Source organism: Dermochelys coriacea, chromosome 14 (assembly GCF_009764565.3).
Source record: "Dermochelys coriacea isolate rDerCor1 chromosome 14, rDerCor1.pri.v4, whole genome shotgun sequence".
Classification (NCBI taxonomy): Eukaryota; Metazoa; Chordata; order Testudines; family Dermochelyidae; genus Dermochelys; species Dermochelys coriacea.
This window is the reverse complement of record NC_050081.1, coordinates 13,990,714-14,018,711: the sequence shown is the minus strand read 5'-3', so window position 1 is coordinate 14,018,711 and position 27,998 is coordinate 13,990,714. Positions and strand designations below refer to the sequence as shown.

The 27,998-nt window shown below is 48.2% G+C and overlaps 2 protein-coding genes across 3 annotated transcripts in view; one reads left to right on the top strand and one right to left on the bottom strand.

Annotated features, from left to right (window-relative positions):
• Positions 1–27,998, top strand: part of ACSF2 (acyl-CoA synthetase family member 2) — a 52,847-nt gene that overhangs the window by 23,249 nt on the left and 1,600 nt on the right. Inside the window, exons 11-13 of the mRNA XM_038372234.2 lie at positions 26,352–26,459; positions 26,607–26,758; positions 27,384–27,525. Of these exons, the coding sequence (XP_038228162.1) occupies positions 26,352–26,459; positions 26,607–26,758; positions 27,384–27,525 (402 nt within the window). The remainder of the gene's footprint in view (positions 1–26,351; positions 26,460–26,606; positions 26,759–27,383; positions 27,526–27,998) is intronic.
• Positions 186–13,829, bottom strand: CHAD (chondroadherin). 2 transcript variants are annotated; one of them, XM_038372237.2, is made up of 4 exons: positions 12,728–13,825; positions 7,771–7,934; positions 7,352–7,497; positions 186–1,205 (listed from the first exon to the last, which is right to left on the bottom strand). In XM_038372237.2, exons 1-3 carry the CDS (start codon positions 13,505–13,507, stop codon positions 7,356–7,358), a joined length of 1,086 nt encoding a protein of 361 aa, XP_038228165.1. In that variant the 5' UTR covers positions 13,508–13,825; the 3' UTR covers positions 186–1,205; positions 7,352–7,355. The 2 variants fall into 2 exon arrangements, with proteins under 2 accessions (XP_038228165.1, XP_043352359.1); XM_043496424.1 differs by lacking the exon at positions 186–1,205 and adding an exon at positions 3,672–3,901 and having other exon boundaries at positions 12,728–13,829.

Genomic DNA, 27,998 nt, shown 5'->3' with positions numbered 1-27,998 from the left:
TTCCTGCACAATAAGTAGGGCTGCTCATAAAACCATTTTCTTCAAATCGACTTTGTTCTGAACCTGCAGGCAGGATAAAGGGGGACTAGGGTCTGGATTGAGCTGTGTAGCTGGACTCACACCCAGTTTGCAGCAGGAGTCACCAGGCCTCAGGCAGAAACTTGGAAACCAGCTGAGTGCATCTTTGCAGTGAGAGCTTTATACAGAAGATGTGCATAAGAAAATATACAATTTGTTTTCTATATAAGAGTAAGAGGAGTTTTCATCCTTCTAAGAGTCATTTACACTCAGTTACAGAGGAATAAATATATATATTTATATATATTTATATAAATCTTTAGATAAAAAAATGCAGTTAAGTTGAAACTGTGGTATTGTAAAATCCATGACGATAAACCATAGTCATCTTGTTCTCCCACTAGGCTTTCTGGATTGGGGCGGGGAGAAGAGGAGGTGGACTGGAGAGCAAGATCGCTCCCCAGATATAGACTGATATGGTGCAAACCTCTCCCCTTACATGTGTAGGTACTTTGTGAGACCGCCTTCCTGTGGGGTGAGAGGAGAATCCAATCTCCAAGCTATTTCAGTGTTGAGGTTCCCCAACACTAGCAGACCTCAGCCTGACCTAGAGAGTCCCCCTGCTGGACTGTAAGGGAAACTCACTCTTCAGGTCCACTGAACCCTGAACATTGCTTCACCTGTGGTCCTCTGCCCTGACCTGCAGAAATCACCTCCTCAGGTAGGAGGAGGTTTCTGTCTGCATGAGTTGAGATGGGATGGCTTTCCTGCTGGAGCAGTCAGGGGTCAGGGAGGGAGGAACCCTTATGGCTTTCTATTCACTTGCATCCCACTGGAAGGAGAAAGATGGAGACAAACAGGATAATCAGGGACATGGGTTTAGGTTGCCTCTGGGAAGATGACTGTGTTTTACTGGCAGGATCTAGGTTAGCTTGTCTTAGCATTGTCATGCATAGTTGAGTTTAAAAAATGCCTCTTTTAAAATACATAGATGTTGGAAAAGATTGAAAAGTTGGATTCCACCCCCAGTCAGCAGATAGACAAGGATTGTGAGGAGGCTGGAGGTGATCAGATACATCAGAAATGTCTCTTGACAGATGGTAGAAGCTTATGGGTGGACTTGGATGGAGTCAGTAGTTTTCTGATTGGTTGAAGCGGCCAGTCACCTGGACAAGCCATACCAGGGCCTGTTAGGGCAGAGGAGGGAGAAAATAAATCTATGTTTAAAGGTTTTTTTAAGCAGATCCAGGGACTTGAGGCTTTTTCATGGTCTCATGAATGGCATACACAACTGTAAGTCAGAAGACACCTGACCTCCTTTTCAGAGGTGCCAAACAATCCCAGTTTCCACTGGACACCAGGCCGGTGGGTTCTGTGATCCTGGCTCTTCCACTATTTTGCTGTGCGACTCTTAAGTAACTTACCTAAAATTTCAAACTTGGCTGCCTGAACACAGACACCTGAGGCCTAGATTTTCAAAAGCAACAAGTGATTTTGGGTGCCTGGGCTGAGACACTGCAAAGAAGCCTGATTTTCAGAGCACCTTCCTTCTGCAAATCAGACCCTCTTAAAATGTTTCAAGTTGGGCACCTAAAAGGCACAAGTCATTCATAGAGATTACACCTTAAATCAGTATATATGGGCATCTCAATAAGTGGCTTGCCTCTCAGAGGTGCTGAGCACAACTTTCAGTGCAAGCAGGGGAAACTGTAGGTATTTGACCCTTGTAAAGATCAGGACACTTAATTAGGTGCCTTAGGATGGATCTGTGTGCCTAGCTTGAAGGTATTTAGTTTTCATATCTGTACAACAGGGATGAATTCTCTGACTCATGAGTTGTGAGAATCAGTTCACTGATGTTGGGAAATTGCTTTTGTAGAGCACCCTCCATGTGAGGATCTCAAGGCAAAGTATTATTATCATCGTCGTTTTCTTATTCCACCCTTCTGGAGGAGGGCTCTGGAATGGGGGTTTGGCTTTCTCCTCTTCCTTCCCGAGAAGGGAGAGTCTCCTACATACACTACATTAAGCACTGTGGTTTAGAAAAGTAAAGTTTCCACTTTCAGTGTGGAAGTCTACTACCCCTGCCTGGAATGGCTGGTATTTCCATCTGTAATCAATAACATCTGCCAGCCGTCCAGGAGAAATAGCATCACTCTGGGAAGGGGTAGAAGAGCTGGTATCTCCTCTGGTACTCATAACATGCAACTTTGTTTTCACCATCTCTTTATGCATGGATGTAGAAAACAAAGTTTGGGCCTGGTGAACTGGGAATCGGATAGCCACAAGTCGCTGCTCCCTACCTCTTCTGTTAGAACAGTAAAAGTGGTTGTCATTGTTACTTAAACAGTGCCATAAAGGTGTCCAGCGTGTTACAAACCAAAAAAGAAAAGGTCCCTGTCCACACAGCTTACAAACTTAGAGCCTGATCCAAAGCCTCTTAGAAATCAATGGGAGTTCTTCCAGTGATTTTAGTGGGCTTTGGATCAGGCCCTCAGACAAACAAAACGCTGAGCAGCAGCTGAGGTGCAAGAGGGCACAGTAAAACATTGGTGAGGTTCTTGGTTTTCTGAATCCTTAAGATAATACACTCAGCAGCTTTCAACAGAGGGAGATGGGTCTGTGATGTATATTCAGTGTCCGGACTGAGGATAAACAGGATCTTTGCTTAGGGCCCAGGCAACCCTATCCCCTGTGTCATCTTCTCCCTTTCTCCTCCCTGCTTTTACCTTCCTACCTCCTGCACCAACCTTCTGATTCAAAACCCATTTGTTGTTTCAGCTCTCCCTTCTCTGGTGTGCAGCTCTGAGCTCAGCAGGACACCATGTTCCAGGGCACAAGGCCTTGTTTTTAAATCAGTGCTTTAAATAAATAAACGAGGTACTGAGCTGACCCCAGGAGAGCCAAGTCTTCTGCTTAGATACTGAACCAGGTACAAGATGGGTGGCTGTGGTGCAACCTTTCCCCACTGTGCCCTGTTAATGGGTTTCAAAGCTAAGCTGGAGAGACCTTTGCTAGGATATGAGAGTAGCTCGGGCTCTGCAGCCCAAGCAGTCACTGGCTTCTTTACTGAGAGTGCCAGCAAGAATGCAGGTGGGGTCGTGGATGGTGTTCCACTGAAAACTACACTGTGGCCACCAGCATATTGCACAGAGTCCCCTGCCCAGCTGTCTGATGGCAATGATTTTTGGTCATTACCCACCTTGCCCACATTTGACAGAGGCTAATGGTTGAGTCTCCCATCCCCAATCCCCTGACCCATCCACTTCCCCCAGAAAGGCCTTTTGGGAAGAAAACTAGGAAACTTCAGAAAAATAAAAGGTTTATGATCCCTAGTCAAGACAAGACTGTGGGCTAAATCCATCCCTAATTGACTCCATTGATTTCACTGGGTCTACATCAGGGATGAATTTGGCCTAACGTTTAAGGGTATGTCTACACAGCAAAGAAAATCCTGCAGCTGGCCTGTGCTAGCCGACGCGGGGCTCGGACTGTGGGGCTGTTTCATTGCTGTGTAGCTTTCTGGGCTTGGGTCCTAGAGCTTGGGCTCCAGCCCAAGCCCAGAAGTCTACACAGCAATGAAGCAGCCCTACAGCCCAAGCCCTGTGAGACCAAGTTGGCTGGCATGGGCCAGGCACGGGTTTTTCTTTGCTGTGTAGACATACCCTAAATAGATATTTCACCTTTTACTTGCCCTCCGAGGCCTGTATTTGAGAGTCTGCTTTTGCTCTGTGGAGCTGACACCATCACAGCCGCTCAGGAAAGAATTCCCATCACGGCTCTAGAAGGCTGCGGTCTCAGAGGCTGTGGTGTCATCCACTGTTGCCAGGGCAATGAAGACTCTTGAAGGGGAGCCAGCCTGATGGGAGGGGAGGGCGTTAAACTACAAGAGAAGGGTGAAAAGAGGGAACAAATGAGCACTCATCTAGCAGAAAATCAAGCTCTTGAGAACAAAATTAATCAAGTCACCAAAGGACGTGAAGAGAAGAAATTCCTAAATTATTCTACACCAAGGCTGGAGCTAGGTATTAAACTAGAGGAATTGGAATTGCTCAGTTGTGAGCATAAATTTGAGCTAGTTGGTATTACTGTAACCTGAGGGGAGGAGTCACATTATTAGAACATAAAAATCAATGGTCATAACCTATTTAGAAAGGCTTGAGTGGGCGAAAAGGGAAGGAGAGCAGCATTCTGTCAAAAATGGCATTACCTGTCTCTGAGTCACTGACAGCTTGGAAGACAATGGTCTTGAATGCTAATGAATCAGTGTCCTAACAGATAATACATAGGAAGGGGTACTAGTTGGTGTCTGCTGTAAATCACACTGGGGAAAAGGATGGCAGGCTCCTTAAGCACTTATCTGTATTGTATATGATGGGGAAACTGCATTATCGACGGGGTCCTCAATCTGATGACCTGTTGGAGATCTGACAGAACTAAAATATCCTCCGAATTTCTAAATATTACAGATGACAGTTTTCTGCCTCAAAAAGTTTTGCATCCAACCACGGGGAGTTCTATATTCGACCTTGTCTTGACAGACAAAGAGGAATTGATCATGTAACTAAAAATTAATGATAGCTTAGGCACAAATTATCATGATTTGTTCACATTTGTTATGTGCAAATAGAATAAAGTCCAAACCTGTATACCTGGTTCTTCAAAAGGACCAGTTTCATAAAACAATTATGAGCCAAATCGGCTGAGAGAGAGAATTTCAACAGGAAAATGTGAATGATGATTAGGAATTGTTTGAGACCATTTTACAAGATACCGCAAAGGCCACATTCAATAAAGAAGGCTACGCTGGTTAAAAAACTAGCCTGGCTTAGAGGGGAAGTGAAAGAAACTATAAAAATAATTATGTACACCCAAGCCAAATGGAAGAAAAGGGAAGTTGATAGCTATGAATATAAATCAAAAGGTAGGAATTGTAGAAAATTGATAAGGTAAGCAAAAGGACAGAAAGCGAACTCTATGGCCAGCAGAATTAAGGAATGTAAATATATTAGGAGCAAAAGAATCCTAGCAGTGATATTGGCCTTTACTAAATGGAAATGGTAAAATTGTCAATGATAATGCAGAAAAGACAGAAATGTTCAACAAATATTTGTTCCATATTTGGGGAAAAGCTAGATGATATAGATGATTAAACAATTTCCATTCCAACAGTAATTTTGGAGAATGTTTAAAAAGCAGCTACTAAAGCTAGACATTTTGGAATCAGCTGGTCCAGATAACTTTCATTCAAGAGTTCTCAGACAGCTGGTTGTGGTGCTCTCTGGACCATGTATGTTGATTAATAGTAAGTCTTGGAACACAGGGGAAGTTCCAGAGGACTGGAAGAAAGCTAAAGTTGTGCCAATATTTCAAAAAGGTAAACAGGATGACCCAGGTAATTCTAGGCCTGTCAGCTTGACATCAATCCAAAGCAAAGTAATGGAATGGCAGATATGGGACTTAATCAATAACGAATTAAAGGAAGGTAATTAATGTCAGTCAATGGAATTATGGATTTATGGAAAATAGATCCCATCAAACTAACTTGATATCTTTTTTTTGAGATCACAAGTTTGGTTGATAGAAGTCATGGTATTGATGTAATAGACTTAAAACTTTTGTAAGGCATGTGAATTGGTGTAACATGTGACATTTTGTTTAAAAAAACCCTAGTAGGATACAAAATTAATATGGCACACAATAGATTAAAAACTGGCCAAATAATAGATCTCAAAATGTAAGTGTAAATGGGGAAATCATTTTCAAGTGAGTGTGTTCTAGTGGGATCCTGCAGGGATCAGTTCTTGGCCCTATGCTAATGTTTTTATCAATGAGCTGGAAGAAAACTTCATCAGCAATAATTTTATGTTTGCAGATGATTGCACACAGATTGGGGGGGAGTGGTAAATAATGAAGGACAGGTTACTGATACAGAGCAATCTGCATTGGTTGATAAGTGGGGTGCAATCAAACAATACGTGCTTTAATGTGGCCAAACCTAAGGTCATACATCTAGGAACAAAGAATGTAGGCCACACTTACAGGATGGGGGACTCTATCCTGGAAAGCAGTGTCTTTGAAAAGGACTTGGGGGTCATGGTGGCTAATCTGCTGAACATGAGCTCCTAGTCTGATGCTGTAGACAAAACAGCTACGGTGATCTTTGTATGTATACATGGAATCTGGAGCAGGAGTAGGGAGGTTATAGTAAGTCTGTGTTTGGCACTGGTGCAATTGCTGTGAGAATACTGTGTCCAGTTCTGATGTCCACAGTTCAAGAAGGATGCAGATAAACTGGAGAAGATTCAGAGAAGAGCCACAAGAATGATTAAAGGATTGGAAAACATGCCTTATACTGCAGAATCTCAGAGTTATGAACTGACCGGTCAACCACACACCTCATTTGGAACCGGAAGCATGTAATCAGGTAGCATCAGAGACCAAAAAAAAAAAAAAAGCACATACTGTACAGTACTGCGTTAAACGTAAACTAGTAAAACAATAAAGGGAAAGTTTAAAAAAAGATTTGACAAGGTAAGGAAACTGTTTCTGTTCTTGTTTCATTTAAATTAAAATGGTTAAAAGCAGCATTTTTCTTCTGCATCGTAAAGTTTCAAAGCTTTATGTAGTCAATGTTCAGTTGTAAACTTTTGAAGGAACAACCAGAACGTTTTGTTCAGAGTTAAAAACATTTCAGGGTTACGAACAATCTCCATTCCTGAGGTGTTCATAACTCTGAGGCTCTACTGTAGTGAGAGACTAAGGCATGTATTCTATTTATCTTACCAGAGGGAAGATTAAGGGGTGACTTGATCTGTCTGTAAGTACCTACGTGGGGAACAAAACTTTGGCAGTAAAGGGCTCTTCAATCTAGCTCACAAAGGTACAACAAGATCCTATGGCTGGAAGTTGAAGCTAGACAAATTCAGACTAGAAATGAGGCACAATTTGTCAACAGTGATGGTAATTAACCATTGGAACAACATACTAAGAGTTGTGGGAGATTCTCCATGACTGGAAATGTTTTAAATCAAGGTTGGATGTTTTTCTAAAAGATTTTCTCTAGTTCCAACAGGAATTAGCCCAGGAGAGTTCTCTGGCCTATTATACAGGAGGTCAGACTAGATGATTAAAATGATCCCTTCTGGCTTTATAACCTATACATTTAAGTCATGGTAGGTAAATGGATTAACTGTTTTAGAGGTGATCCTTAGTCTCGGTGAAGTCCAGGGTAAAACTCCCATTGACTTCAGGGGGACCAGGACTTGGTTTAAGTCTGTGTGAGACGGAAGGAGAAAGAAAAAGAACGGGGTGGTTGTGAAAAGCTTCTTACTTGTTTAATGGCGGTTTCCTTTCCTGGGCCTCCTGGTGGGGAGTTTGCAGCTGCGGAGTGCGGCGGTGTCTCTTATCTGCTGCCCTCGGTACTGAGATGGTGAGGCGCAAACCGCATCAGGGCGGGAGCGGCTGGACTCCAACCACCTCGGGAAGGACAAACAGAAAACCCCTAAGCTTCAGAAGGGGACAGACTACCGTTCACGTGGGCTGCCAGAGGAGACCAGAAACTGCATTACTGACCAAGTGTCAAGTTATTGGTATTGCCTCTTCCTCCTCACTGGGCATAAATAACTGGGACCTTCCCCCTGGACCTGGTCAGTGGAGGTCCTCTGGCACAACTAACTGGGACCTTCCCCCTGGACCTGGTCAGTGGGCACCAGATTGAGTAGGGGAGCGAGAGAAGTGAGTGTCTCTTACTTGCGCAGAGCTGCTAGCTGACAGGAGCAGTGCCAAGAATTATTGGACAGGGTGAGGTTCTCCAGGCTGCTGAATGGGAAGTTCCCAGGTAGCTGGTTAAGTCTGTTGTTCTCGATGTGAACAGTCTTCAGTGTGGTCACTCCAGCAAATGCTTTATCTGAAAACTAAAGCACAAGGGGAGATGCGGATCGCTGTGACTCGGGCGAGGGGGGGATGTTCTCCATTCCCTTCTCTTCCAGGCCGCCTGTGTTCATGGCTCTTAGTGACAGCAGCGGGGCTGGAGAGAGTGGCAGAGGGTAAGGAGCAAGGAATTTCCTCCATGGCCCCCTGGGGGGATTAAGGAGGCAGAAGCATGCAAGGTGTTTTTCTTCTTGAGTGATGGATTTTAGTTCCTCCTACCACAGGGTGGCTAAAGCCCAAGCCCCTCCCCATTTGCTCCTTGTCTTCCGCAGGCCCCTCCATATAGCCTAAAGAAAAGCTGAGGTCAGGGCAGTCCCATTTATTTCTAAAGCATGCTCCTCCTCTCTAAATGGGCCGAGACATTCCCTGGGTACAAACCTTTCCAGGGCTGGAATTCCTCCCAGTCCCTGTTGCATTCCCGCTCATGGAACTGTTGATGGAGGGAGTGTTTGTGGAGTCTGAAGGGCCTGTAGGCTTTGGCAGTGCCCCGTGGGCTCTGAGTGGAAAGTTACACTTGGCTTCAGAGCGCTGTAGATGCAGCAGGGCAGGAGTCCAACGACTTGGTCTCCCCACCTCTCTCTCTCTCCCTCCCCTCCCTAATGGGTTGTTTGCAAGTCTGTGTGTTCGTGGCCTATGGGCAAGCTTTAAAATATAGCCCCCTTCACCCACCTGAGTAAAATGCAGTATGCCAGAGAGAGAAAACTGGCAATTGTGCACCTCCTGTTAGCCATCTCCCCTTCTCCCCACCCCAATCCTACTTGTCCATAGGCGCTTAGTTTGGAAGAATTTGTGTAAAATGCAAACCCATCAGCGCAAACTTTTCTGCAGCCCACTGGTTACAGAGGAAACTTTGACTGCATGGGTGCTTCTCTTAGCAAAACAAACTTGTTTTCTTCCCCCCTTTCCTGTTCTTTTCAGAACTGTGGGGAGGGGGAGAAAACAGATTTGTTATCTCCAGAGACGCATCCATGGGTCCACCAGAAAGCTCTGTGTCAAAAACCCAGCTGTGTATTTTCATGTCTCGCCGATCACTCCTCAGACATGTCCTCTCAGTGTGCGTCCCAGCTCTTACAGCTATACCATCTCAGGCTGCAAACCTGGGAGATCTTACAAACCAAGCAGCATCGGGCTGGATTAGTGCTTGTATAAGAGACTTCCAAAGTCCTGCAGCAAGTAGTCTTGGGAAGTCAGCAGGTGACAGCCCCCTATGATTCAGCACAGAATAAATCCCAGCGGGTTCTACTATGCTGCTGTCAGTGCTGTCTCTCTGATGAGATGTGAAACCAAGGTCCTGATCACTTCTGGTGCTTTGTGCAGCAGGGGGTGTTTGAGGCCAGTGTCCTGGCCAAATTCCAGTTTGGACCGTTCTAACCACCTAAATTCCCCCTGCGGTTTCAATCTAATATGGCATTCTACTTCACTTCCTGTTCCAATTGTTTTGTAATGCTGCCGTGTGTTGTTAAACAGCGGCTGTGCTTTATCCCCGAGCTTCAAGCACTTTGGGTTCCTTCAGGATGAAGGTCATTATGTAGATGCAAGATGATTATTGTTCACTTTTTGGGGGGCACATAGCTAATATGGTCCTGAGCCCTGTTAGAAATGGGTATCATAATATCTTTGTTTAAAGCTTCAGAGAAGAGTCAGGTCTCTTTGTTTCCGTGTGTGTGAGAGGACTTCCCAGTACTAGAGTTGCAAAATTGTTTTAGAACTCTTTTCTTTTCTGGTGTGACAATGGTGATGTTAATTGCAACAGTGACAGGGATTCTCATCTGGAACAGTTTCGCACATCCGAGTGGCTATAGAATTTTGAAACCACACAGAAGAATCCAACCCTATCAGAGAAGAGGAGCTGAGAATGGTATTTGCGGCGGGAGGGAATGGCTGCAACACAGATATTATCACCATTGCATACTTTAAATACCACCATTACCTGGCCACTGTGTCCAGGGAGACTCACATACATACATACATGCATACATACATACATATGGATCACATGGGTCATATAGATACAAGGCCTTTGGCAAGCGTGAGGAGAAAACTAATTTGTGTGTATCTAGGCTGCAATCAGAGGTGTGGCTGCAGCACATGTAGAGGTACCCAAGCTAGCTTTGATCTAGCTAGCTCAAAAACCAATAGCAAAGCCACAGCAGCATGGGCTAGCTGCTCAAATAATTACCCAGGGTCCCAGGTGAGCTCATATAGCATGCCTTGCCACGACTTTACTGCTACTGTTATTCAAGTTAGCTAGATCAAAGCTAGCTTGGGTGTGTCTGCACATGGGTGCAGTTGCTCCTCTGACTGCAGTGTAGACATACCTTTAGAGTGAAAAAATGAAAACCCTGGAGCAACCATGGCTGACTATGTTCATAGTGAAATGGGAATGATCATCTGGTGGCACACCTCTCTCGGTTGTACTAATCAAATGGTCTAGACTTTGTTATGAGAGCACTTGGCTGCAGGAAGTGCCATATTTCATATGAGACCTCAAACAAAGTTCCTGTCGATTACTGACCACTAGTAGGTCCTTAAAGAGTCAAGAGCACTTTTTTGCAAAGCTAGCGGTGTTAACCCTCGTGTCTTGGCTAATTTGTATAATTCTGTTCTGCCTAGCAGTTTAGGTTGGATCTGGCATTCTTTTCCACTTTTGCATACAAAGGAAGTGGTGTGTGCACTGTGAAACAGCAGCTCTATTCCTCCCCAGAAGGGACTGCATTGGTGGATGAAACGGTTCCTCTGTGCAGCTTGTCTACCAGTAACATGTGGTTGGATCTCTCCAATCTGAAAGAAGCTACGGGAGATGTGAGATGATATCAGAGGTAGTTTTTTATATTGGAATGTTGTTAAATTGATGGCAAAAAGTATAAAAGATGAGGGACAGTCAGTGTGCAGAATTATACCGAGACAACCCCATTAAAACAGCAATGCAGCACGAGATAATACACATAACAAAGAACTACCATCGATCCACTGAGCAAGTTCACCACCGGTGAGAGTGAACATAACTCTATGGACTTCAGGCAACGCATGTCCATAAATCAGCTATGACTAAACCCTTCATCTCTAGCTAGCAACCTATTGATCAAACAAATGAAAGAACTGAATCCACATCCGTTTGCTGTAAAATTCCATTCTCATGCCCAAGGTACTATTCTCCAGATTAACAAGGTCACTGCATAGCTAGACTGAATTCATAGACTTCCAGTTTGTTCAGCTAATTCCTTGATGGTATAAAGAACACTTGCTTCTGTAGAGCATCCCAACATCTTGGACTCATTAAATCTCATCTTGTCTCTGGTGTCTCTGCATCTAGTTTCACATTTAACCTGTATCTTCTGATTTATGCCTGATGAGATCAGATAGAATCTGAGTTGATGCCCACAGTAGTGACATAGCAGCATCACTGAAGGATGACATGCTCATCATCTATGGAGTCCTTACACAGATGTGTCAGCAGATAATTTCCAGGTGAATGAGCTTGATTACACCAATCCTTATGGGGACTGTAATCTCAAGAATAGGAAAGAGCTGAGATATCGACGAAGGGACGCTGTGCTGCTATAGATACTGTCCTCCTCAACCTGGATAAATTCCAGCTTCCTAGCTTGGCATTCTGGGATGTTGTATTGCCTTTGTAACGTGGATGTTCTCCAACTCCCAACACCGCTGGGCAGCTCTCTGCTGCTGTTGGGTTGTGTCCTTCTGAATGCAGATGCTCTGCACACCCCAGCACAATATGATGCTGGCTCTGTATTGCTACAAGGTGCTCATCTTTTTCACTAGGATGTTCTCCATCCCTCTGCACCACATCATGGGGTACTGCCTTGCTGTGAGGTGCTATCCTATTTCCCCTGGATACGCTCCATCCCTGTGCTGCTTGGCAATGTGGGACATTGCTGCTTTGAGGTGCTGTCCTTCCTGAGCTGGAAATGCGCCTTTACTGCCTGGTATTCCAGGGTCCTGTTGCAAGTAGCTCCTTCAGCGTGATGCTCTTACCCGTGGTCCTGACTTTTTCCATGAGAAGAAGAGGGGTATTTTGCTGGGTTACCTGAATGTCCCTCCTGCTCTCTGGGTAGAAACAGGGCTTCTTTGTAAAAGGCTGCAAGAGTTTCTCTTGAGAGCTCATCAATAGACAAACCTTTCTTTATAGAGTGTAAAGTTGGAAGTTTTTTAAAAAAAAAAAAAAGGTAGAAGGTGGACATGTGTGCACTGGGTACCTGTCTGCACTGCACTAGGAAGAAACTGCTGCTATTCATAATGCTTCTGGAGGAATCTTCCCCCCCCCCCCCGACCCACACTTCGAACTGACAGCTGGTACCCAGGCTGCAGCTCTGGAGACAAGGCAGTTCAGCTCTACCAGTCCACTGTGTCCTGCCAGTTTGAGCACGGGGAAGCCCCTTGCCTCTCATTTCCCCCACCCCACCTCCCAAGGCTGGGAGCTCTTTGCTCATTTATTTTAGAGCACCAGAATACATTTCCCATTGGAGCTGGGCCCCACCACCCTTCCACTGGGCGCAGTGAGCCCAGGAGAGCTTAGCGTCCCATAGCACAAGAGGAGGGGGTTCTCGTTTTTATTCATCATGTGGATGTTCAAAGATTCAGGTGCCTTTTTAATTGCTAGTGAACCCTTCACCCTTCTGCCGAAACTGTGACCCTGAGTCTCCTTTTCCTCACACCCATGCGGATCAGGACGGAAGCGTGACAGCACTGTAAGTGAGAAGAGAATCAGGCCCTACGTTTCGATTTGAAAGGGGAGAGAGTGTGGAAAGGAACCTACCTTTTCCAGGCCCATGTTGTCCAGACTGAGTGTCTCCATGTAGCGCCCGAAGGACTGGAAGGCATAGTCGGGAATGACCTTCATGGGGTTGTGAGAAAGCTTCAGGTCCTCCACTACCCTCAGCTTGCTCATTGCAGCCACTGGGTAAGTGCTCAGCTGGTTCTTATCCAAATGGAAGATAGCTAGGTTTTCCACGTCGTCCAGGGCCCCAGACTGGACGGAGGAGAGGGAGTTGTCAGAGAGGTAGAGCCAGCGCAGGTCCTTAGTACCACTGAAGGCCCCCGATCTCAGCTCTCGGATCTTGTTGCTGCCCAGCTGCAGGATGAAGAGGTTAATGAGTGGGGAGAGGAGTCCCTTGGGCAGGTCCGAGATCTTGTTGTGATCCATGTACAGGTAAGTGAGCTCCGACAGGTCGTCGAAGGCACCCATCTTGATGACGCCGATATCGTTATTGGACAGGTAAAGGTAGACAAGCTGCTTCAGCCCCCGGAAGGCGCCGCTGGAGATCTCCTTGATCTGGGAATGCTGGAGGTGGAGGGACACGAGCCCTTTCATCTCCCTGAAGGCGTTGGTCGGCAGGACGGGGAAGTTGTTCCTCTGCAGATTGAGGAGCCGCGTTTGCTCGGACACCTTGGGGATCTTCTTCAGCCCGACGTTGTCGCAGATGACGTGCTGGAGCTCTCCTCCGTGGCAGTGGCAGCTCGAGGGGCACGCCTGGAGGGTGGGGAGGAGGCACACCAGCAAGCCGAGGAGGCTGAGGAGGAAGGCTGACCGGTCCATGGCCGGCACTGGGATCCGTGTAGGAGGGAAGAGCAGCAGCAGGAGGAGGGAGACGAGAGAGTGAGAGTCTGCAGCAAGCTGAACACAGCCCTATTTATAATGTTGTTATTAAAAAACCGAAATCCCTTCCCACAAACCGCAGGCAGCAGCCAGACTCTTACTTGGAAGCGACTGACTTTTTGGGAGCTCAGTGTGACTTTAACCCCTTTGGGCTTCTTCTAACCTCCACTGCTGAGCTGCAGACAGCAGGCTGGAGCAGTTTTCCCCATGGGACAGGGAGGTAAATGGGCAGAGAAAACAGCGTGTGCATCTGCCTTTTGGGGGGATCCCTTTGCTCCCCACTGAAGCAGGTGGTGATAAAACCCTCGGTGACTCAGAGGTGGAGAACCAAGTCCAAGGATAGGGGTGCACAATGCCATCAACAGGAACACAGAACTTGTCCCCCTTCAGTGCCAGGCTCAGGGGGTATGGCAGGGACCATTAACTAGTACAGAGCCCACCTCTCCTGTACTGATGTTTTCCAAGTGTTTACTGGTGACATTTAACATGGGCAGAATCTTGAACTATTTTCAGAGGCTTTAAAGGAGGAACCCTGTTGTTATATAGGGACAAACCCTGGCATTCTTATTCTGTCCATCTCCCACTTATTTCCTGTGCAAGGATTGAGTGAGATTGGGAGCAATTGGGGGTAGGTTCAGTGTGTGGACAGCTCTGGGTGTATTGTGGGTGCTACTGTAATGCTAATAATGGATGAGGACTTCAGGATCTGTCATGGTCAGAGAAAGATTAGGTGGGGAGAAGCCTAGTTCCTGCTGAGCTAGTCACAGTCTGACCAGCCTGGGACTGAAGGGGAGCTAGCCCCATGGTGATATGGTAATGGGGAAAGACTCTGGTGGAGTGAGCTATGGGGGACAGACACCCTGCCGTTTGGTGATGGGGCAGCAGTTGAGACCTCCATGATGTGGTGGGAACAGAGACTGGCTGATGTCCCATTAGGGAGAACTGTAGCCAGAATGGAATAATGGGGTTGTGACCCAGATGCTGTGATACCCTGGGGAGCAGTAGCTAAAGTGCAGTGTGGTTTTCTGGTCGCACCTGGGGCTTCTGAGACAGAGGTGGGGGAGAGAGGAAGACATGATGGCTTGGACTTTGGTGAAGAGGCTCATGTCACATCAGGCTAATGGCATCACAGGAAGTGGGGCTGGGTGCTTTGGTCTGGTTAAGGGGTTACAAAGAATAGCAACAAGGAGGTGAATTAAAGATCTGGAGGGTGCCCATTGCTCTCCCCTTGGAGGGGAATTAAGGGAAGAAGGTAGGATCTGTAGGTCTCTCTCCCTTTCTGAGTGTGAGAGGGAGAGATCAGGGGAGGAATTGTGGTGTGGAGGTGGTAAATGGAACATTTTGAGCTGGTTTCTAGCCAGTTCCTGGCAGTAGCAAACAACTGAGAGCCGAGCACATAACTGGGAGCTTGTTGAGGCTTCCACCTCTGAAGCTGGCTACAAAGCCCCGACGGAGTGTTTATGGAGGCGAGACAGTCTCAAGAAAGGGAGGAAATCCAAGGGCTGACTTAGGACACAGAGACTGACTTATTCACAGGAATCTCTGGGTTTTTCCATTGTTGAGATGTGGAATTAGCCATCCCTCCTGAGCATGCTCCAGAGGGTGTTATGCAAACTGGCTGACAGCATCCAAGCCTCTGTTTTGCAGATGTACATTTTAATGGGGCCATTTACTTTATTTTTTCATTTAGGGTGTGAACTTTGTTTCTCTTGAACCTTAGAGATAGCTAACATTGGCTGACTGGAGATGTAATGTAGACAATCTGGTGCAAACCTTGTCATGCAGCTCTTCCAGTACTCCTCAGTCCTGCCAGGCAGCATGCTGCCAGGCAAAGCCTGGATCCTCTTCTCCATCCTCGGTATGTGAGGAGTTCTCACTGACTTGCGTCCTGAGATGGAACAATAGAGGAAGCCTGGGTTTTTGAGCTAGCTGTTCTGTGGTCAAACATCTGTTAAACAGATGGCATAAAATGTGTGTGTTTGTGGCCTAATAAGAACTCGAAACAGGGTCTCCAGAACTGAAAGGCGAGTGCATTGACTACTCTGACACCTAGTTTAATGCAGTGTTGTTGTAGCCATGTTGGTCCCAGGATATTACAGAGACAAGATGGGTGAGGCAACAGAAGTTGGTCCAATAAAAGATATTACCTCAGGCACCTTGTCCACCTAATTTAATGTCTCTTTGAGATTCCTGATCAGGACTTTGGAGCAACTAAAGAAGTGGAACCCCAGAAATTCTTTCCCAGGCTTTCCACTAGGAACTCCATCATGCGGTGAGAACTCCCCTGCAGCATGGGAATGATTAGTAAAGCAATTCTCAAAATTTAATCTTTCTCTTTCTATCTGTGAACAGACTGTGGCTTTCTCAGACTTACTCCAAGTTATTTGCTGAATAATTTCTGTTAATAATACCTGAGCTGTATTTTGTGTGTGAACAGTTCATTGTCAGCATTTGAAATGTAACTGTTTTGTTTGGACACCTAGGTTACATGGTATATCTCTGTTCCTTGGTTGGATAAACATAACTCTCAGAGTTAGGTTTCAGAGTAGCAGCCGTGTTAGTCTGTATTTGCAAAAAGAAAAGGCGTACTTGTGGCACCTTAGAGACTAACAAATTTATTTGAGAATAAGCTTTCATAAGCTACAGCTCACTTCATCGGCTGCATTAGGTTAGGTTTCCTGTGTAAATAGTTGTCCTTATACCTTTCAACGTTCACTTTCCCCCTCTTCCTCACAATGTTAACTAACAGTTTGATTTCCATGGACATGCCTGCCAGCAGGGGTCAGACTGAGAATAAAGACAGTGGTACTTTTCCAAACTCCACCCATAAAATAAGCTCCTCCCATATGTGTCACCTGTGGGTTGCCAAGTGGTTTAAAGTAAAGGACTCTTGGGTTTGCCCTTTAAAGATGGGGTGGGGTGTTTTACCCACTTGTGGCTGGTGGTTTTTCTGCTTAACTCTGGGGCTGCTATTTTTCCTGTGCATTTTTTTTGGGGGGGCACCATGTGTGATGATGCAAACTGTGCCCCCCCACTGTTCTCTAACCTGGCCCCCCCACTTTTTTGGGTGGCTTTGTTAGACCACTCAGGCTTATTTCTTTGAAATGTTCTAGCCCCAGCAGCTCTGTGGGCTCCAATGGGCTCATTGAGCATGACTCCCCCTCAGTGGGGCTTGAGCATATCCTGGGGCCTGACTGCTCCCTAGCTGGGAAGGAAATAAAGGGGTGCTACCTCCCAAATGGTGCTATCTGCTCCAAAATGAGACGTTGCCTACAGTTAAATCATGCAGCTGTCACTTGCCCTCTCCTTTCTTACACCAGCAATAAAATAGTTAACAGTGGTGACACTGAAATGACCATCACTGGACCTCTGGGATAACCCCTCACTAAGATGAATGGGGCAGCTCACACCTTTCAGAGCTGTTGTTCCAGGCTCCCTGCAGCCTTATCCCTGATATTTTGGAGGTTCTCTTCACAACCACAACAGCTAGAGACATTTTCAGATGAAAGCTGAGGGTTTATAGAATGAGACCGTAGGCTCAGAGAGGTGCCAGCTTGGCATATTGGTGCGGACTGGCTGCTTTTGAGCTTTTCTTGCCAGTGAGCTTGACTGTTCACTAGGATAGTCATCAAAAGCAAACACAAAAGGGGCACAGCCGCCATCTAAGAGTTTGCTTCAGAATTCAAAGGATTTTTCATGGTTATTTCACTGTTCTTACCCAGCTCTCCTCTGGGATTTGTTCCCTGCTATCCTGTGTCAATGCTTGGATTTAAGGAGCTCCCAGTAAACAGGGACACAGCCTTTACTTTGACCCCGCCCCCATCACAAACCGCCGTTGAAATGATGCACGTGTTGCATGAGTCTGACCCAACCCTATACGATGGTGTGAAGGAACAGGAAGAAATTCCAGAATTCGCTGCATGTGCTGATGGGAATCTTTGTCCCCAGATGAAGGCCAGTGGGTACCCATTGGCCAGACACCTGTCTGACACCACTAGGCAAGGAATTAGTTAACTGGGAGCGTGAAAGTGCACAGGCTGAGAAGCTAGAGCCAAGAGCGTATGTATGCCTCTTGGGCAAAGAGTGCTCATCTCAGGTTCGCCAACTGGAGTCGGATCAGACCTCCAGCTGCTGTTAGATGATTAGGTAGCAGCAGTTGCCAGAATAGCTTTTTTCCATCTCCATCTGGCCAAGAGATTGCAGCTGTTTTTGGGATGCTCACCCTGCTACCCTCATCTAGGCCTTTGTCGCTGCAAGATTAGATTCCCGCAGTGCATGGAGCTGAACGTTCAGTCCTTTCAGAAGTGGATGCTAGTGCGGAGTGCAGCCGCCTGCTTGCTGAGAGCATGTATCTCATCATGCACATGACTGCAGGAGCTGTGCTACCTGCCCTTTGCCTTCCGGGTGAGTTTGAGGTGTGGGTTTTGAGCCGCTGGAAGGGTGTTCTTCCTGGAGGGGGGGGCCCTGCTTTGGAATATGCTCACATCCCTGTTCCTCAGTCTAGGGGACACTGCAGAGCGCCATCTGTTTCCACTGTCTTCTGGGAGGGGATGTGCGGTGACAGTGTTTGTGGGGGGATGGGGTACTTTGGATGGGATGAAGATAGCTGCAAATCCAGCAGGCTATTTATGTACTCTGTATTTGTTAATGTCTCGTGAGAGGTGCCCAGAGCAGGGGTTGAATGCATAGATGGAAATAAATAACTATGGGGTCAGGCACTGGACTGGGACTTGGGAGGTCTGGTTTCAGTTCCTGGCTCTGCCACAGACTCCCTGTGTGACCTCGGGCAAGATACTCGTTTTCCCTGAGCCTCAGTTCCCCATCTGTACCATTGGGCTAGTCCAGGGGTCTCAAACATGCGGCCCACGGGGTTATTTTCTGTGGCCTGCCAGCTCCCCTCAACCCCAGCGTTTACCGAGAGCGGCTCTGGCCCAGCGCGCACTGGGGGCAGGGCAGGCTCCCTCCCTGCCTGCCCTGCCCCCGCTCTGCTCCGGGAAGCAGCCAAGACCTGGGGTGGTGGGGCACAGGGGTCTGTGTGTTGCCCTGGCTGTGCCTCCAGGCACCGCCCCCCACAGCTCCCATTGGCCGCGGTTTCTTGTTCCCAGCCAATGGGAGCTGGGGGGAGCAGTGCCTGGAGGCATGGCCAGGCCAGGCGTGGCCTGGAGGAGCCTGCCCTGCCTCCAGTGCACGCTGGGCCGGAGCCCGCCCCCGAACCCTTCCTGCAGCCGAACCCCCCCTGCTGCACCCTGACCCCCTGCCCTGAGCCCCCACCGCACCCCTCCTGCACCCAGACCCCATGCTGCACTCCGCATCCCTCCTGCACCCGAGCCCCTTGCCACACCCTGCACCCCTCCTGCACCCCCTGGGGCAGGGAGGGGTCGGGGTTGGGGTGGGGATTTCGGGAAAGGGGTTGGAATGGGGGCGGGGCGTGGCCTCATGGAAGGGGTGGAGTGGGGATGGGGGCAGGGCAGTGGGGGCAGGGTCAGTGATGCGGCCCTCGGGCCAATGTACTAGTCCTCGTGGTCATTTGAGTTTGAGACCCCTGGGCTAGTCCTTCCTTTCTCTCACCCCATGGGTGTGTCTGCCCTGCAAACAAAGGTGTGTTCTTAACTCAGGTTAGTTAACTCAGGTTAAAAGAGCAGCGAAGACCCGGCAGCTCGCATTTAACTCAGGTTAGTAGCTCTATAGGTTTGAACTCAAGCTGCTGACCTGAGTTCGGGGCCGAGTCACTGTGTCTTCACGGCTGTTTTAACCTGAGTTAGGAACACCCACTTCTCTTTGCAGAGTAGACATACCCAGTGTCTGTCTTGTCTCTTTAGATTGTACGCCCTTTGAGGCAGGGACTGCCTCTCCGTCTGTGTACAGCGCCTAGCACAATGGGGCCCTGAACACAATGGGCCAGGCAGTAATGCAGATGCAAGGGGCTGGGTGATAGGGTTTATTTCATCCCCCATGAAGGGTCTCGCCACGCTGGGCATACCTTATACAGCCCATTTGACCCAGAAGAGGTTAATGGCTGCTGTGTGTCTTCCAGTTGGAACATACCTACTGCAGGACAGGGCCTGGACACTACCGTCAGGGGAACGGAGTCTGGTCTCATGTTCCACTTTAATGCATATAAAAGTTTAATAAAAGGTAAATTCTTTCTGCTAATGTTTTTGACTCCCCTGCTTCAGCGAGCAGATTCCAGTAGGAGACTGGGAGCAGGTTGGCGTCCTGCACAAACTGGCACCACACCCAGCTGCTGGGAGGGGCCCATGGGCTCCCAGCTGTTTGTATTTGAGTGTCTTGCTGCCAGGCAGGCAGGAGCTGGTATTTACTCATGGAATTTCACAGCCCTTGACTGGGGTGAGTAAGGATGGGCAGCAAACAAGCAATGAGCCACAGAAGTTCACAGCTTGCCTGGTGCATGCCAGTGTCTCATGGGTGGCATGTGGTGTGGTGGTGACAACGGGTCTAGTGTTAGTGTTTCTTTTGCTGGGGCCCCTGTTCAGCCCTGGCCTTCGGAGATCCCCCAGGACTGGTGCTGCTGGGACATCTCAAAAGAGGAGGGATTATCCCGCACTCCTCTCTTTCTTAATTGATTAACAGTTCTGCAAACATTCTGCAAAGAGGCGAATCCGGTGCCTAGTAATTTACAAATGTGTGACTCTGCTCTGCTTCTCCGCAGAGGCCTTTTTGGGCTAAGCCAATAAATACACAGCTTTTAAAAACAGGGTAAATATAGATTGAGGGTATTTCTCTGGCGTCTCAGGGCAGGGCTGTTCTGGTATCTTGTTTTAGCTCAAAGAGACAGTCCCTCCCCTCTCCCCCATGCTTCATCTTTATTAGCATGTCCTCCGGTGTAGAACTTGAAACACCCCATACTAAAAGAGCTCATTGTCCCATAAGCTAGTGTCCCCTGTGTGAATTCGGCTCTGAGTCTGCATTCACGCTGGTGTAAATCAGGAATAACTCTGCTGACACCAGTAGGATTACTCTGGTGTAAGAGGGATGTGAGGCAAGGCCCTCTGTCTTTAGCTGGAGGGAATAGCATAGGGCCAGATTCTTGCCAGCCTACGTGTTGATGCACAGGGGGTTTACACCCCTGCACAGTGATGAGAGAGAGCAGGGTTATGGCTTCCCCTGCTCTTTGCAAAGGCCAGGAGAGTGGGCAAGGGATGGAGCAGGGAGTATGCTGCACTTCCTTCAGAGCAGTACAGTGTGTGCTGTCTGGGAGCTCCTTGGGGCAGTTCTGGCTCCATCAGCCAGAATTCTGCTTAGGGACCCAGGTGCTGCAGAGCCCCCAACCAGCCTGAGGAAGAACCTCGCCCTGAGTGATGATTGAGCTTCAGCTTCAGGGGCCTTCAGCACTCACATTTTCAGAATCCAGCAGGGTGTTTGTCTGGGGTGTTTGTGGGCCACTACCACATCTAGAACCCAAAGCCTGGGTCGGGCACCCCTCACTGCAGTGCCTAGGGCTCGGCGCCTGTGTCGGGCACGCCTCACTGCAGTGCCTAGGGCTCGGGGCTTGCGTCGGGCACCCCTCACTGCAGTGCCTAGGGCCTGTGTTGGGCACCCCTCACTGCAGTGCCTAGGGCTCGGGGCCTGCGTCAGGCACCCTTAAATGCCTGCTTCCCATCGGAGAGCTCCCTGCCCTGCAGTTAGTGGCCAGCCAATACAAGGCTGCTGCTTTTTGGTATCTGTAGGCAAGGCAGCTTCCTTCCCATACCCCATCCACCCACACTCTGCCAGCTCAGCTTCCTGCTGGCATCTTCCACCCGCCCAGCTGCCTTCCTCTCTGATCCCCAGCCGCCTCTCCGGATTGTCTTCTCCACAGCTCCCTGATGCTCCTTGCCTTGCCCACTGAAGCCCCCCACCCAGTTCTTGCTCCATCCTTCACCCCACCATGTACCTGCATGCTAGTCAGCCTGGATCTCAGGATTGTTGGGGGGTCTCCCACTCCTGAACAGAGTATCCTCTGCTGTGTTGCTCTCCCCTATCCCCACCCTGAGTGCCCCATTGACCCCTTGCCACAACCCTCACCCTCCCTCCATTCTTCAATGGCCAAAATCCTCCCCTTTCCGTTCCTGAATGTAACCCACAAGCCCCCAGGAATGGGAGTGGGGTTAAAGCTCTCAAGAGCAGTGATCTAACTGGGTGTCCTGGATCTAAGTCTCCTCTTCCCCTCCCCGGCCCTCTTCGCTGAACTGTGGAGAAGGGGGAAGGAGAGCTCGACCTGAATGGTGGGTGGCCTTCGGGCCATACAGGCTGCTCTGTTCCTGAGGTCCCAGGGGCCGAGTACATTCAGAACAGTGATTATTAATAGAGCGTCTAATCATCAAGGTAGTGGACTAATAAAATGAAACCTGCAGTAGGTGAAGTCCTAACCCCATGGAAGTCCATGGGAATGCTGCCATGGACTTCACAGGGACAGGATTTTGCCCAGTTTGTCCTCAGTTTTACTTCTTCGTGGGATGCCAGCAGCTGGGAGCCTTCGATTCCCCCCAAGCCAAGGGGTTTCTCATGGTCTTTCTGTCTTCCTCGGTCTCTCTGTGCTTTCTCTCTTTCGATGTGCATTGTATTCCCGCCACCCCGGGTTGTCCTCTCCCTGTGTCGGGTCAATGGGTGAGTTGCTTAGTGAAGGCATTTTTCAATGTGTTGATAAAATACCAAGTAACTGTCACATGCCTCATTGCTCGCCAGTGAGCAGAGTTTCTGAAACTCTAGCCAGGCTGGGGAAATGCTTACGAGCCTCAAGAATGCTAATTGGCCTGGAAAGAAGAGAAACAACTTGAACTCCAAACCACCAGGAGCAGTTTGTCCGGACAGTAAAATAACAGGAGGTTGATTTTCAGCAATGCAGGAAAGCAGCAATCGCCTGTGTTGTGTCTGCCAGGCTGGTTTGGTTGCTGGTTTTGAAACGGCTGCGCTGGGGCAAAGCCATTATGACACAGCGAGGACATTGCATTGGCTATTTGGGGGATTCTTTAAGCCGGTTCAGACTGGGACTGTCTTGTGACTATCTGGATGGGTGGGATCTCCAGGAATATGGCCACCTTTGGAGAATTGTCCTACAAGACAAACTTGTTCGCTGCCCGATTTTGCGGCATAGAGATGACACTGTCATTCTGGAAGCTAATGACATCACGTTATAATCCAAGTTGGAATATATCCAGAAGTCGTTGTGGGGCAGTAAAATCAACCTGGAAAATCCAGGTCAGTCACATAAAATTTGGAATGGGGGGCAACTCCGGAGAGCTCAGGTATAACCAGTGCCGAGGCCAGCAGCGCTAGGCCTCATCGCCCTAGTAAACATTTGAATGAGACAAGAAGGGTGATGAGTTAAGGACTGTTTGGAGCTAGATGCCAAGGGAGGGTCTGGAATTGACTTCAGTTGAGATCTTCAAAGCTAGACAAAACATCCGGCATTGGTTTAGGATAATGAGATCCATCCTCTCGGTCACCGGGGGCTGGATTGGCGGAGCCAGCGTGGGAGTCCTCAGCACTTCCTTTGGTTTGTTGTTTGACTTTCTGTTGTTTGTTACACCCTCTTTGACGCCTGAAAAGCACTTTACTTTTCCCAGCCACTTCCTCCCTTCTCTCTGGGGCCAAGATGGTGGTTTCTCCCTGTGTTGTTAAGGGAACTGAAACAAGCATGTCTCTGGAGTTTTGTTGGTGTCCCAGTATCATTGTGCACCCCCAGCGCTATTGTGTAACTACTGCTGCAGAGCCAGCAGGGGGAGCACAATGGTTTTGTCCCTGTGCTTGCCCCCAACCAATAGAATAATAGGTTGCAATTACAGAGTACTGTTATCTGAGGACCCCTCTGGTGCTCTAGGGCCCTGATCTCTACTCCAGTCCTATCCCAACACAACTCCATTTTGAGTAACACAATGATGAATCAGGCCCTTGCAACCTATCAGCATCATTTGAGGGCAAAAGGGAGTGAGTGTTTTTATCCCCATTGTACCAGTGGGCAAACTGAGGCACAGAAAGATGACTCGATGTGCCCAATGTTGCCCAGCCGGGAAAAAAACCCAGGCATTCTGACTCCCAGTTCTATGCACTGGACCACTCTGTCTCTCAAATGTTCACTGCTGAGACTGGAGCAGAGTTTGTTATTTTTTAAACAGTGTTGCCTGATCCATACTGGTGAATATTTATACTGTGTTAGCTGGAAATGTTTGTAAACCGCGTTTAAAACAAAACACTGCACCATTCTGCTAAGCTAGTTTTCATTCCCAGTTTAGATGAAGACTCGGAATTCACAGAGAAAGCAGCATTTGTCACCAAACAAACTGCGATGCTGTAATTTTAAAATGACACTTAGCATTTCTGAGCTAATTGAGGGGGTAATCAGGTTGCTGAAGACTGATGGGTCCCATGCATCCCTAGCAAGGTTTACCATCAGCTATATTATTGTATTCGCTATAGCTCCCTTCAAGGCAAAGGATCCTAGGGACATGGTGACTTCTCTATCGCTTGAAGTCTTTCAGTCAAGATTAGATAGGCTCTAGCTCAAACAGAAATTATGGACTTGATGCAAACATTAGTGGGTGAGGGTCTCTGGCCTGGGTTATGCAGGAGGTCAGACTAGATTATCCTAGGAGTCTCTTCTAGCATTGAAAAATCTATAAATCCCCAAGGATGTCTTTAAACCTAAATTGACACATGTCTTTTATACAAGCATCATTTCATCCACCAACAACATGCAGCCATCTCTGGGGTGGAACACAGCAGCTGGGAAAGAAAGTAAAGGATATTGCAATAAACCTACTTGGTCTGCAGCAGAAGGCTCCATAATTCCCGGAGTACAGGCAAGGAAAGAGCTACCTGAGGTCAGAGGGGACTAGGCTCCGGGGCAAGCTGGAAGCTGGGTGAGACCAGAAGCAGCAGGCCCTGAACACCAGCCTGGTAGCTGGCTATGGGGACAAGACCTGGCCTCAGGCAGCTTGGCAAGTGGGATGGGAAGGCTGAGAGCTGGACAGAAACACCCCTGTACCTGGCCAGCAGCCACAGCAGGAGGTTAGAGTTAGAGGGCAGCAGCCTAAAGGCAGAGGGACAGTGTTTCCTCCTGGCTGTTAAACCATTGTTAGGCCTGGCAGGAAAGGGATGTTCACAGTTGCTCCTATTGGATTTCTGGGCTGCAGTGATACCACTTTTCAACAGGATGGCCACTGCAATATCCAGGAGACAATTCCTTCCACGTTAGAATCATAGAATCACATTGCACTTAAAGAAGAGGCTTCCCCTAGAGAATCCATCCTAGATATTACACTGAGCTCTACACAGGGTGTTCAAAAGCAACTCGTGGTTGGGTGCCCAACCTGAGTCACCTTAAAGCCTCTTGATTTTCAGAAAGGGCTGAGCGCTTACCCTCTAAAACACAGGCCCATTTAAGGCATCTCCAGTTGGACCTCCCCAAAAACAAGGCACCTCAAATACCTTGTGCAAATGGTGGCCTTGAAGTAGAGCAAGTGCTGCATGGTGACCCATGCTGTGCAGAAGCTACACCGTGCCCTTGGGAGAGGTGTCAACAATGGCGATCAAACCTGGGACCGCTGGATCTAATGACATGATCCTCCACTGCCACAGCTGGGTCTGTTCGCAAAGGCTGGAGCAGGCTTATCAATCTCTATCTGTAGCCCACCCACCATTAGAGGAGGACAGGACCAAAGGAAATCAGTAAAGCTCCAATACGGAGCTCGTTGTCACATCTCAGTGCTATCATTTAAGGGGGTCTCTGTAGCTGCAGACACAAGATCTGAAATGCCAAATGTTATTCAAAGCCTCACAGACGTCCCTTTCACAGCTTATTCTTGGTGACAGGACCTTCCGACCTTGCAAATGTACAGATTGTTGAGATGAACAATAGAGCTGGAGTTTTCCTTGATGGAAGGAGTAACCTATCAAGAAGGCTGTCTCAGAACCCACAGCTAGGTTAGCATTCCAGGGGCCCTTGTCATGGAGAGGTGGGTCTGCCCCACTTGGATGCTTTATGTTTGCAAATGCAGCTGCACTGAGTGTTCCGGGCTGTCTCTTGATGCCTTGATTAGGGGACAAGGGATGCTGATGCCCAAGCACAGAAGGATCGAAGTAAACCTTTGTGCTGACAGATTGAGAGTGTGGTTGTCATCAACAGGGGCCTGGCCTGGGACTCTTTTCAGGGCACACTCTTTCCAGGTGTCAAGGCGTGGTGTCCAAAGTGTACTATTTTGCATGGCAGATCCAAGATGAATCCTGCACAGCGAGAGTGTATGGTCATGGGGACACAACCAGAGAGAGAAGCTTGGGGACAGGAGTCTCAAATCGGACAGGGATAGCAGGGAGCAAACAGAACAGGGCTTTGTGAGAAGTAGCAGAGGCAGGAAAGACCGTATGAGCCCAGAGGGTGGGGAGACAGCATCTGTGATCCTCTATGAAAGGCAAATGAGATGTGAGCATCACTATCATTCCAGCAGGTCTTGGAAGATAGGCAGTTTTGAACATTGGTAGGCTTGCCATGGTGAAGCAGAGGCAGGACCATGGCGGTGGTCTAGTCTCATTGTTCTTTATCCTCCTGTCTCCTGGGGGGAGTTTTTCAGTAGTGTCTTCGGTGGTAGTAACATCTGGAGCTGCCCTGACATACACCTGAAGATGGGAGCGTTTGCCTGGTGACCCATGACTTGTGAAGAACTCCTGCATCCCCAATGTTCTCTCCTGTACTGACTGCTAGTTTCCTCCACCTTCGCAGTAGAACTTGACTGTTTCTGTTTCCCAGCAGAGTCCCTGATGCATATCCCCCACACCTTTGTGTTTGCAGGTTGCCTATGGGACCACAGAGAATAGCCCTGTCACCTTCATGGGATTCCCACAGGACAACATCTCCCAGAGAACTGAGACGGTGGGGTGCATTTTCCCCCACACAGAGGTGAACTTGATCTTCCCCACTACCCTGCTGCCCCAGCTTTACAGTCCACAGCAGAGCACCGCTGCTGTTGGCCTTCCTCCATCCTTGAGCTGCAGCCAGCATGGGGCTTGCATTGTGCTTGAAGAGCCTGTCTCTCTTGTGTTGCAGGCAAAGATTGAGGATCCTGAAACTGGGGAGATTGCCGCTCTGAACAGTCCTGGGGAACTCCAGATTCGAGGCTACTGCATCATGCTGGGGTACTGGGAAGACCCCATCAAAACCAACGAAGTGATCACTGATGACAGATGGTACAGGACTGGGTGAGTTTGGGAACTACCTAGAATCCACTCTTTCCCCTTTTACTTCTGTTCTGGAGGGAGGACGCAAGTGTCTAGCATTGGATGGGAATGGATGTGTCCGAGTGGGAAGCAGTAACTTCTAGTAACAGGCCAGAATCAGCTCTACTGGCAGCATGGCCAAATCCATGAACTTCAGTGGAGTCAGACCAGTTTACACCTGGGCAGAATTTGGTCCATAGCATTTAGTACAAACCAGTACTGGAGAAAGGACACTGCGCTAGATGTGTCCAGCTGTTCCAATGAAATAACCAGGTGCGGATGCATATACGGGTGGGGAACATAGAGAAAGGGAGGGGAATGGAAGCAATTCTGGTTTAGACTGAATTCTGAGACACGTTCCTGGAAGTAAGAGTTATTGGGAATCCTTTGATCCCTGCATGAGAGTCTCCTCTTGGGGTTGCAGAAACAGTGATGCATCTTTTACGAACTGGATGGTGGAAAGTCTAACCTCCTGGTGGTGGGGATTAAGAGCTCTAGGCTCTGAATATGCCAGTGGGAAGGCTTCCTCTGGGCTGATTGGATGGATGAGCCATTCTCCAGTCAACTGGGAGATCTGGCTATGAAGTTGACTCGGGTGTTGTTTCAGGGACATTGCTATCCTGGACAAGTATGGCTACTGCAAAATTGTAGGTCGTTGCAAGGACATGATTATCCGTGGAGGGGAGAACATTTACCCGGCAGAACTCGAGCAGTTTCTACACATCCACCCCAAGATTGAGGAGGTGCAGGTGAGTAGGATGGATAGGCATGGTGGGGTGGGGGTAACGGGCATGCTGCCATCCAGGACATTTGTCAGGAGGAACCTGTTTGCTTTCATCCATGTTCAGCTTTTCACCTAGCTGGCGATCTCATATACAGGGGAAGGATGACTTTAGATTTAAAATCCAAGAGTGAGAGTACAACTCCTGGGTTCTGTTCCTGTCTTTGTCACAGACTCATTGGAAGCGTGGGCAAAATCTCTGCGCTCCAATTTCCTGTCTGCCAAGCAGGAGAGTAACTCTTCCCTTCCTCATATTCTAAACTCACAGTCACCTTGAAAGTGCTGTGAAATCCACCAAAGAAAGGCCTTATGGAAGGGCGCATTATCATTAACCACAAATTATGAACCAAGAAATCAGAATGGACTCTCTCTCTGTGCTGAGTCACTGTGGAGAGGAGTTGCACTGAGAGTTCTATTGTCCATCTAGTAAGAAGCTGTGGC

Excerpts from the sequence above, each read along its gene's own strand:
- CHAD (XM_043496424.1), bottom strand. The coding sequence starts at position 13,507 with ATGGACCGGTCAGCCTTCCTCCTCAGCCTCCTCGGCTTGCTGGTGTGC. Across the intron at positions 7,935-12,727 it reads ACAACATGGGCCTGGAAAAG|TTTTCAGATAAAGCATTTGC; the intron begins GTAGGTTCCTTT and ends CTTGTGCTTTAG. Across the intron at positions 7,498-7,770 it reads CAGCTAGCAGCTCTGCGCAA|GTGGTTGGAGTCCAGCCGCT; the intron begins GTAAGAGACACT and ends GTCCTTCCCGAG.